The sequence below is a fragment of the Oncorhynchus keta genome, chromosome 10 (genome assembly GCF_023373465.1).
Source record: "Oncorhynchus keta strain PuntledgeMale-10-30-2019 chromosome 10, Oket_V2, whole genome shotgun sequence".
NCBI lineage: Eukaryota > Metazoa > Chordata > Actinopteri > Salmoniformes > Salmonidae > Oncorhynchus > Oncorhynchus keta.
Genome location: NC_068430.1, coordinates 57,707,107 through 57,719,303, shown reverse-complemented (window position 1 = coordinate 57,719,303; position 12,197 = coordinate 57,707,107). Strand labels below are relative to the sequence as shown.

General features: G+C 41.7%; 1 protein-coding gene across 1 annotated transcript; it reads right to left on the bottom strand.

Annotated features, from left to right (window-relative positions):
* Positions 1-10,876, bottom strand: LOC118389556 (globoside alpha-1,3-N-acetylgalactosaminyltransferase 1-like). Its single transcript, XM_035779453.2, has 3 exons — positions 10,567-10,876; positions 7,064-7,126; positions 1-6,619 (listed from the first exon to the last, which is right to left on the bottom strand). The coding sequence occupies exons 1-3, from the start codon at positions 10,598-10,600 to the stop codon at positions 5,658-5,660; spliced, it is 1,059 nt and encodes a 352-aa protein (XP_035635346.1). The 5' UTR covers positions 10,601-10,876; the 3' UTR covers positions 1-5,657.
* Between the last annotated feature and the right edge of the window lie 1,321 nt (positions 10,877-12,197).

The following is a 12,197-nucleotide window of genomic DNA, read 5'->3' as shown; positions in this document are numbered from 1 at the left end:
TACGTGTCCAGGTTACTTTATTAGCAGTGAACACACGAAACAAAATAACAAAGTGAATGGAAGAAACAAAGCAGTTCCTTCTGTAAGGTGACATACACTAAACAGAACTACCCACAAATCATAGTGGGAACACAGGCTACCTAAGTATGGTTCTCAATCAGAGACAACGATTGACAGCTGCCTCCGATTGGGAACCATACCAGGCCAAAAGCAGAAATACAAAACATAGAACAAAAACATTGAATGCCCACCCCAACTCTCACGCCCTGACCAAGCTAAAACAGACATAAAAAAGGAACTAAGGTCAGGACTTGACAGGGTAGCCATTTGATTGAATCTCTTTTACATAATATCTCATTTACATAAGTATTCACACCCTGAGTCAATACTTTGTAAAGCACCTTTGGCAGCAATTACAGCTGTGAGTCTTTCTGGGTAAGTCTGTAACACCATGCTCAAACCGCACGCATAATAAGGTCTATTACCACGACCGACGACCATGTGCCAGCTCCTCATTGGTTATCTGCTTCTATAAACCAATGAGAAGGGAGAGGCAGGATTTGCACCGCTTTCAGCGTCACAAATATAATTGACTTCTATTTTAGCGCCTCGCAACACAGACGCTCGTTGGCACGTGCGAGCAGTGTGGGTGCAATGATTAAATAACATGTAGGTGTAACTTTATTTTGCAACGCTCGCAAATGCGACGCGAGCGGAGTTGGCAGCATGTAAGAGCTTTCCACACCTGAATTGTACAATATTTGCACATTATTCGTTAAAAAAAATATTCAAGCTCTGTCAAGTTGGTTGTTGATCATGGCTAAACAGCCATTTTCAAGTCTTGCCATAGATTTTCAAGCCGATTTAAGTCAAAACAGTAACTAGGCCACTCAGGAATATTCAATGTCGTCTTGGTAAACAAATCCAGTGCATATTTGGCCTTGTGTTTTAGGTTGTTGTCCTGCTCAAAGGTGAGTTTGTGTCACATCCGTTGAAAGGATCGGACCAAGGCGCAGCGTTGTATGCGTACATATTCTTTTAATAAATGAATCCCGAACAAACCAACTAAATATAACAAACGAAACGTGAAGCTATACAAAATAGTGCTGACAGGCAACTAAACATAGATAAGATCCCACAAGTAACAATGAAAAAATGTCTACCTAAATATGTTCCCCAATCAGAGACAACGATAAACAGCTGTCTCTGATTGGGAACCATATCAGGCCAACATAGTCATACAAAAACCCTAAATGACAAAAACCCTAGACATACAACAACTAGAGTACCCACCCTAGTCACACCCTGACCTAACCAAAATATATAGAAAAAACGAGAAACTAAGGTCAGGGCGTGACAGTTTGTCTCCCAGTGTCTGTTGGAAAGCAGACTGAACCAGGTTTTTCCTCTTGAATTTGGCCTTGCTTAGCACTATTAGTTTATTTTTATCCCCCAAAAAACGATATGGTCCTTGCTGATGACAAACATACCCATACATGATGCAGCCACCACCATGCTTGAAAATACGAATAGTGGGACTCAGTGATGTGTTGTGTTGGATTTGCTCCAAACATAACGAAATTTATTCAGGACATAAAGTTAATATCTGAGCCACATTTTTTGCAATTTTACTTCAGTGCCTTATTGCGAACAGAATGCATGTTTTGGAATATTTGTTATTCTGTACAGGCGTTCTTCTTTTCACTCTGTCATGTAGGTTAAAAACAAAATGTGGACAAAGTGAAAGGGGTGTGAATACTTTCTGAAGGCACTGTAAAGCCTTAAGTGTCCATTTTTATTCCAAAATGGCTTCTTTGGATTCATTAAGCTTATATCACATTGCATTGTGAATACCCGTAGGTAAGGTTCAGCACAGGGATTCTTGACAGCGGAGAAATGTACATCCCTGAGATACACAGGTTCTGGCCTATCTCCATATGCATATTGTACAAGAACTCAATTCTTATAAGTTCCATTCATTTTGCAATACACGCTCTACCTGTCTGGCACTCAGACTCTCCTCCCACCTCTGAATCTATTTTGAACGACAAGAAAAAAAGTAAATCATTAATCAGCGTGCTATTTGGACAGGCTCCCTCATCGGTGATAATCAACAGCACATGCTCACTGGACTGCCCCTAAAGCCTCTAATCAGTACACAAAGAGATAAAGATGCTCTTTCTCCTTTGCCAATACTCAGAGGTCCTGTTAATGAATGTGTTATGCCCCAGTATTTAGGTCAATTGTAGGATATTGATTTTTATCACAAATCTACATTTGAGTTAGAAATAGCATTTGGAAGAAATCCACTTGATAAGCCGCACCCCAGAAAAGTTTAAGTGAAACACTAATTCTGGCTTATTCTAAAATTGTGGCCCTCCAGATTGTTCAGACTCTTGGCCAGGTCATAATCCAACCGAAACCCAATTGAGATGGTTTGGGATGAGTTGGACAACGGAGTGAAGGAAAAGCAGCCAACAAGTGCTCAGCATATGTGGGAACTCCCTCAAAAAGCATTCCAGTTGAAGCTGGTTGAGAGAATGCCAAGAGTGTGCAAAGCAGTCATCAAGGGAAAGGCGGGCTACTTTGAAGAATCTCAAATGTCAAATATATTTTCATTTGTTTAACACTTCTTTGGTTACTACATGTGTTATTTCATAGTTTTGATACCTCCACTATTATTCTACAATGTAGAAGATAGTAAAAAATAAATGAATGAGTAGGTGTGTCCAAACTTTTGACTGGTACTATATCTAAAATGTTATACTGGGATGCAAACTCAAAACTGAATACATTTCAACCATATATATCTGACATGGTACAGGTGTCTTCTTTTTTAACCATGTGTGTATACTTTTGTTTCAAAGTAGATGTGTTTAAGAATACCAAGAAACACTCTGTGTGACCCTGCTTTAGCCCACTGCAGTAAAAGGTTTAAGACACTGCCCAGACAAACTCGTAAAAGTTTATCTCAGCTGGTAATCACAACATTTTGAGGTACCGCAAATGAAAAATTGTGATGATGCTCATTGACATTGTAGGAAATGATAGGGAATAACCAATTGCGACAAGGCATCACCAGTTAGTTAGTTGACCCACTTTTCCTAGGCAGTCATTGTAAATATGAATTTGTTCTTAACTTACTTGCCTAGTTAAATAAAGGTAAAAAATAATAATAATGTTGAACTCTTATTGAAACACATGAAAGTCTGCTATGGACCCAGAGAGTCAGTGATCCTACATTTGGGGGTTTGTTTACTAAGCAACAGCTTAAAATGATTGAGTTCAAAAGAAGAGGTAGGAACTCTGTTAGCATTCTTCAAGTAGCATGAGAAAATCACTTATTCCTTTTATGTTTAAAGTTAATATCGGTGTATAAAGATGAAACATAGTGGTTTATTTGAAGTTTGAGCTTGCTTTTCTGTTAACTTGCACTAAAGATGAGGATGCATAGTTGTGACAATTAAAGGGCAACTCTGCCACTTTTCAACCTCATATTCATTATCTCCAGCACCAAAGCACACACCATCCAGCACCCTGAACACACCATCCCCACTGTCAAACATGGTGGTGGCAGCATCATGGTTTGGGCCTGCTTTTCTTCAGCAGGGACAGGGAAGATGGTTAAAATTGATGGGAAGATGGATGGAGCCAAATACAGGATCATTCTGGAAGAAAACCTGATGGAGTCTGCAAAAGACCTGAGACTGGGACGGAGATTTGTCTTCCAACAAGACAATGATCCAAAACATAAAGCAAAATCTACAATGGAATGGTTCAAAAATAAACATATCCAGGTGTTAGAATGGCCAAGTCAAAGTCCAGACCTGAATCCAATCGAGAATCTGTGGAAAGAACTGAAAACTGCTGTTCACAAATGCTCTCCATCTTGTTTTGCAAGGAGGAATGGGAAAAAAATTCAGTCTCTCGATGTGCAAAACTGATAGAGACATACCCCAAGCGACTTACAGCTGTAATCGCAGCAAAAGGTGGCGCTACAAAGTATTAACTTAAGGGGGCTGAATAATTTTGCACGCCCAATTTTTCCGTTTTTGATTTGTTAAAAAAGTTTGAAATATCCAATAAATGTCGTTCCACTTCATGATTGTGTCCCACTTGTTGTTGATTCTTCACAAAAAAACACAGTTTTATATCTTTATGTTTGAAGCCTGAAATGTGGCAAAAGGTCGCAAAGTTCAAGGGGGCCGAATACTTTTGCAAGGCACTGTACATGTGAAAACAGTGCGTTTCTATGATCTGTTGTCAAAAATATTAGAAGAAAGGGCCTAAAAAAATGCTTCTCTGTGACTTCACATGGTAGGATTAAAAGTAAGAAAAACAGTGATTTTCCAAACCTGGAACAATTTTCTAGCCAGAGAGAGCGTATCTTCTTGCTGCCCACATCACAATCTCATAGTGTTTGAAGATCAGGTGTACATTTAGAAAAAAACTTTTGATGATGTCACTGGGTAGAACTTTTTAACATTTATATTATGTTTCTACAAAATGTAGAAATGCAAAGTTTTCACATATGTAGACACTGGTTTGGTGCTGGAGATAATGAATATGAGGTTGAAAAGTGGCGAAGTTGCCCTTTCAGCTAACAGCTATGCAAATGACATAAATATCCAAAAACTTGTTTGTGGATATTTTGGATAGTTTGAACCTCTACATATGTGTTCTATCAAAAGGAAGTGTTACTGTGGAAGCGTGACCAAGACTGTTAAGAGTTCACTGGGACTGTGAGACAGTAAAAACTGAAGAATGACTACACGTGGCGATTTGGCCATGGAGACAGCCACTTTTGGCAGTGGGTAAAAGCCATCTGCCTGTGTTAGCCTTCCCATTGAAGAGTAGTAGCATGCAAGAATGGGAGGAGAGAGAGCGCGAGAGAGAAACAGAGAGAGAGCGTAATGCCAGAACATGTTAAAGAACCTAAAAAAGTACAATTTTATTAAATACATAAAACTAAGAATGAGTGTCTTATGAGATGGATATCGCTAAGCTTCTCTTCACCTGAGGAAGATATTGAAACATTTGTGCGTTTAAAAAGTTGGTGAGTTATAGCGGGTCTTTTTGTGGAATTTTCAGTATTCTCATGTTTCTTCCGAAGCACCTGTCACTATATTGATATGCCGAGGTTGGGGAATATTATATTGACAATGGGAAAACTTTGCCTAGCGTCCTCTAGTTCTGCACACACACAGCCCTGAACACAAAGGCCAACATGGCATGTGGGGAAGCAGCATCCCACTGCTGTGTATTTAAAGACCTTGAAACGGCAGCTCCACCAGTTAATGATTGGCCAGTGCAGTGAAAGTGGGCACTTATAATGTTGACTCTTATTGGAAACCACAAAAGCCTTTGGAGTCGTATCTCCAAGCTGACATTAATGGTATAGGCCTGTGTCTAAAGAGACAGGTTCATTCATTTTTTTTGTCTGGTGCAGAAGAGATTGCAAACACACGCACGCATGCACGCACGCACGCACGCACGCACACACAGTATTCACTCCAATGGGTCTGCTGCCATTAGTTTATTTACTGACACATCAACAGATTCCAAGGGATCCTTGTGTTTGCCTTAAAATTGCTTTTTGAATTTGTCTACATTTTATGGTCGTTCTAATTCTATGACAAAGCAAAGAAATAACCCTCTCAGCAGTCCTGCTCCTGTCTCTTTTGTGGCTCCAGGGAGTCACACTGCCTCCCCAGGGACACCACCCTTCTTGTGGGCACGTCGGCGGCCAGGGCTGAGTCCCACCAGCTGTACTCGGGCGAGAGGACACAGGTGGGCCTGCGGTTGATCAGGTAGCGGTTGAGGTAGCTCTCCTCCAGTCCACGAGCCCTCAGACCCTTTTCTTGGTCCTGGAGGATGAGCTGGGAGCAGGCCTGGGCCATGGCGTACACATCAGCGCACAGACCCCCGTACAGCTCCGACGTGTAGTAGTAGTCGCCCTCGTCCTCCTCCACGTGGGCCAGCGAGGCGGGCTCGTGCTCGTACGGGAAGGTGTGGCGGGGCATGCCGTAGAGCTCCGGGTGCAGCGCGGCCACCAGCTCCCCCAGGATCTCAGTTCCCACCGGGGCCACCAGCTCCTGGTCCACGTCCATGCAGAAGACATACTCCACCTCGTGCCTAACCGGCTCTTTAATGGCAGCCGCCAGCAGGGCCATGCGGCCCTGGGCCAGACGCTCCCAGCCGTGCATCTCTGCCACAGGGACCACCCTCAGCTCTCTGCCAGGGCCCAGCGGGGTCGGGGGATCCAGGGCGCGAGGGCTGTCCGTAAGGACGTAGTAGACCACGGTGTTACCGGGCAGGAAGTAGAGCTCGGCCGAGGAGAGGAAGCGGCGTAGAAAGTGGCCGTAGGGCCCCACGGCGAGCGTCAGCAGGCCTGTGCGGACGCTGCGGTGGGCAAACTCGGCCCTCCGCCACGCTGAGCTGTCAGAGTCGCCCCACACCAGAGGAGCGCCCCAGGATGTCTCCAGCGGGAGGCGCTGTTGCTGTTCCTCCACACTGCCCACCACTATGTCTCTGACCACACTTCCTGATTCCGCCTCCAGGGAAAGAGGAAGAGGGTGCGTGTCCACCTTGAGCACTGCTCTCCTCCATCTTAAAAAGTCTGAGGAGAAAAAAAGTCAACTATTTGTCAACCATGTTCATAACGTGCAATTTATTCACTTTTACAGATGAATTACATAGAAGCACATCAACTATACGATAGGAACAAATCAAATATTTAGTGTGAGTGGTTCTATTGCAATGTGAAGCAATAGGACCAGTGCACTTTTGTAATGAAGTTAAGAATGTATTGAGTTGGTCTTAATTATCTTCATCTGTCCATATTACCACAGAATGTTTGGAAAGACGTGTCATCGAATTGTTTGTCAGTATCGTATTTTCTTAGCAGACTGCTGAAAATGGCTGAAATGAAGGGAACTACTTTTAGACACCACTCATGGCAAATGAGGTTACAGCACGAAAGGTACCCTGACAAAAACAAAAGCGTTCTCCACTTCCTGAGCACAGAATGTGACGAGAGAACAAATACTGATGTAACACTTACATACGAGCAGAGATAGGAGCAGACAGTACAGGACCAGCTGCTTCTTGGTCACTCTGACTGACCCTGTTGGATATAAGACAACACAGCCTACTGGTTAACTGACCTGGGGCTGGTGTGTACGGACACGCACACGCACACACACACACACACACATACACACACACACACACGCACACACACACACACACACACACACACACACACACACACACACACACACACACACACACACACACACACACACACACACACACACACACACACACACACACACACACACACAAACAAAATGACCACACTGGTTCCATCAGCCTAGAATACACAGTAATGGATCTGTGGCCCTTTTGAGTCAAAGAGTGAGAACATACATTCCTGTCTTATTTACTGAAGTGGGCTAAGTCAGGGTCACACAGAGTGCTTCTTTGTAGTGTTAAACAAATCTATTTTGAAACATAAGTATACACTTCACACACATGGTTATGGGCTTAAAAAAAAGAAAACACCTATACCGTGTCAGATATAGAGTTGAAATGTATTCAGTTTTTATACACTATACTTTACAGTTGAAGTCAGAAGTTTACATACACTTAGGTTGGAGTCATAAAACTTGTTTTTCAATCCCTCCACAAATTTCTTGTTAACAAACTATAGTTTTGGCAAGTCGGTTAAGACTTTGTGCCTGATACAAGTAATTTTTCCAACAATTGTTTACAGACAGATTATTTCACTTAAAATTCACTGTATCACAATTCCAGTGGGTCAGAAGTTACCATACACTAAGTTGACTGTGCCTTTAAACAGCTTGGAAAATTCCAGAAAGTCATGGCTTTAGAAGCTTCTGATAGGCTAATGGACATAATTTGAGTCAATTGGAGTGTACCTGTGGATGTATTTCAAGGCCTACCTTCAAACTCGATGCCTCTTTGCTTGACATCATGGGAAAATCAAAAGAAATCAGTCAAGACCTTAGAAAAAAATTGTAGACCTCCACAAGTCTGGTTCATCCTTGGGAGCAATTTCCAAACACCTGAAGGTACCACATTCATCTGTACAAACAATAGTACGCAAGTATAAACACCATGTGACCACGCAGCCGTCATACCGCTCAGGAAGGAGATGCGTTCTCCTAGAGATGAACGTACTTTGGTGTGAGAAGTGTAAATCAATCCCAGAACAACAGCAAAGGACCTTGTGGAGATGCTGGAGGAAAAACAGATTCAAAAATAAAACGGGACCTATATCGACATAACCTGAATGGCCGTTCAGCAAGGAAGAAGCCACTGCTCCAAAACCGCCATAAAAAAGCCAGACTACGGTTTGCAACTGCACATGGGGACAAAGATCTTACTTTTTGGAGAAATGTCCTCTGGTCTGATGAAACAAAAATAGAACTGTTTGGCCATAATGACCATTGTTATGTTCGGAGGAAAAAGGGGGATGCTTGCAAGCCGAAGAACACCATCCCAACTGTGAAGCACAGGGGTGGCAGCATCATGTTGTTGGGGTGCTTTGCTGCAGGATGGACTGGTGCACTTCACAAAATAGATGGCATCATTAGCAAGGAAAATTATGTATTGAAGCAACATCTCAAGACATCATTCAGGAAGTTAAAGCTTGGTCACAAAAGGGTCTTCCAAATGGACATTGACCCCAAACATACTTACAAAGTTGTGGCAAAATGGCTTAAAGACAACAAGGTCAAGGTATTGGAGTGGCCATCGCAAAGCACTGACCTCAATCCCATAGAATATTTGTGGGCAGAACTGAAAAAGCATGTGCGAGCAAGGAGGCCTACAAACCTGACTCAGTTACACCAGCTCTTGTCAGGAGGAATGGGCCAAAATTCACCCAACTTCTTGTGGGAAGCTTGTAGAAGGCTACCCAAAATGTTTGACCCAAGTTAAACAATTTAAAGGCAATGCTATCAAATACTAATTGAGTGTATGTAAACTTCTGACCCACTGGGAATGGCCCTACTATTATTCTGACATTTCACATTCTTAAAATAAAGTGGTGATCCTAACTGACCTAAGACAGGGAATTTTTACTTGGATTAAATGTCAGGAATTGTGAAAAACAGAGTTTAAATGTATTTGGCTAAGGTGTATGTAAACTTCTGACTTCAACTGTATATAGATCACAGAAGACTGAAATATAACAAAAACATTTTATATAGAAACACCAGATTTTAAGCAGGTTTTTGAAATAATGTTGATTAGTTATGAAATGATGAACAATATTAATAACATTCCACCCATGAGGCCACTAGATGGTGATTTGGTCATTTCGCTGCAGGAAAGGGCTACAGGCCCATTGCAGTCAAAAATGTGTTTTATATACATTCCCACACTATGAGGTTGGAATAATACTGTGAAGTTGTGAAAATTATGATAATGCCCTTTTAGTGTAACAGTTGTTTGAACAGCCTACCTGAAAATGCAGCCTGGTGACATCACCTGGCAGTAAATTAGTTAATAGACCAATAATCAATCATTCAATCAAATGTATTTATAAAGCCCCTTTTACATCAGCCAATGTCACAAAGTGCTATACAGAAACCCAGCCTAAAACCCCAAACAGCAAGCAATGCATATGTAGAAACACGTAGAAGAAGATAGAAGATAGTTCCAAAACTCTCTGCCAATAACAGCTCGTTTTCAGTTTTCCCCTCCCTGCTCAGAACACTCTCAGACAGTCCTAGCAATATTATTGTTTAAGAAATTTTCTCTTTGCTAAAAAGCTATTTTTCTTATTTTAGAGTAAGGTACTTAATTGCTACCTGTAAATGATTTGATATTGAGATAAAAACAGCTGCATTGGGCCTTTATGTACACAGCTTACAAATGTCTCAGTGGCTCTGAAAATGAAGCATTGATGAGGGAAGAAATGTTACAAGTCCAGGTTGGGAATGAGAAGAATGCACTTACACTTTGGAACCGTGACAACTTGCAATTCTTTTAGTAGTGAAAGTCTCTCTCGGTATCATTACAGAACTTGTAGGCTGTGTCACCCAAGGCTACTTTCTAAATGATCCTGCTTCATGTAGGCCTACCATCGTGTCCTGAATGTCTTGTAGTCAGTGAGCTACCAAGATCGTATCTATGAAACAACTGTGTTAGATCCAAAATACAAAATCAGGACACCAGGATTGTGTTCATTAGGGGACACAGTAGAAACACTTTTGCAATAGAAAATGAAAACAAGTGTTTCTTTTTGGGTCTCCTGTTTCACTCTGTTTTGCAGCGTTTTCTTCTGTTTCTTCTGTTTCTACTGAACAGGTTGATTGCTTCGGATAGAACAGTATGAGGTTAAAACATGAACAAAAAAAAAACATCTCTCACTCTCCTCCATTTCGCAATTGGAAAAACCATGACCTGTTTACCAATTGCCTGCGACGTGACGGTTCACAGAGAGGGGAAAGTGAGGTATAGAGAGAAATAAGGAGAGAGAGAGAGGGAGAGAGAGATGAAAAGAAGATGCCTTGATGGATAAGTTGGACTGACCTGAGAGCAGTTTGCAGAGTGGGAACAGCACCATGTTCTGGACAGACAAGAAGCGACAGCAGGACCTGGCTTTGGGCTGAGGCCTGGATAGCTGCCAGGATACTCCTATTCTGTCTCTCTCTCTATATATATATATACATATATATATTTATCTCTCTCTTTCTCTACGTCTGGCACTTTTTAAGACGTCAATATTGTCTTTCTCAGTCGTCTTTCTCCGTTGTGTTTTCCTCTCTCAAAGCCCGGTCCCTTGTCTTTCCTCCTCTCTTTCTTTTCTTCCCCTCTCTTTTCACTCTTTCCGCTTCAGGATTCTGGAGGCTTCTCATCTGGAGCATGCCCAAAGCAACCAGATGTTTTGGGAATCTGTGGCAGATGGGATGAGTTTGGAAATAAGATATGGAGAGAAAGCAGACGAGAAGGAGTGGAAGAGGGGAAATTAGAGTGGAGGGTGCTTTCAAATGATACAACATGAGGCCTTCATTTAATTCTTTACAAGAAAACAAATGCATAAAGTTTGTGGTAGTCTTAAGATAAGAGAGGTGGGCTAGTAACCTGAGGTTTGCCTGTCTGAATTCCAGTGAGCTGCAGATATCTAGCCTTTTGGGGGCCCTAAGCCAGATTGTGTTGCAGTTAAAGTTAATTTCCTGAAATTCAAAAGAATGTGCCATTACTTATGCCGATTGATTGGCTAATGTGACAGATGGTAATTTCATAATAATGATAACGAATATATTCTGTCTTGTTATTATTATTCATGGTTTTCCATCTTGGATAATGGAGGATCAAGAAAGCCTTTCTGTTTTACATCATAGTGTCAGGTTAATCCTTTTTATAACATGAAGATAGTCATCACAATTATCAGTGATCAATAAAAATCTAAATATTCTCATTACTCTCCCTCAGAGATGAAGTTGGAAGAAGAACTAAATGAGACAGACAGGCTGCCAGAAATAAGAAGACAACAACAGACTTGAGGAGAAGAGGAAGGCATCGAGTGAATCTGAAGAGAAGCTAAAAGAGAAGAACACAACTGTGGAGGAGAGAAATAATTTAAAGATGCACGCCAAAATCTTAAGCGCAACAAATTCGTAATGTATTGCACAAATTGGATTTGTACATATCACACAAATTGCAAAATTCGTAACATCACACAAAATGGATGATGGAGTACAGAATTGGATGACATAGTATACAAAAAACAGGGACCCATTTTGGCTAGTGAACACCTCTTTCAAAACTACTGGCTGAAATTACACAAACGTTAGAAAATGCATCTTTATGGCCACAGAGGGCAGCCTAGAAAAAAACACAAAGCATCTTTACGGCCACAGAGGGCAGCCTAGAAAAAACCACAAAGCATCTTTACGGCCACAGAGGGCAGCCTAGAAAAAAACCACAAAGCATCTTTACGGCCACAGAGGGCAGCCTAGAAAAAAAACACAAAGCATCTTTACGGCCACAGAGGGCAGCCTAGAAAAAAACCACAAAGCATCTTTATGGCCACAGAGGGCAGCCTAGAAAAAAACACAAAGCATCTTTATGGCCACAGAGGGCAGCCTAGAAAAAAAACACAAAGCATCTTTACGGCCACAGAGGGCAGCCTAGAAAAAAAAACGCAAAGCATCTGAATG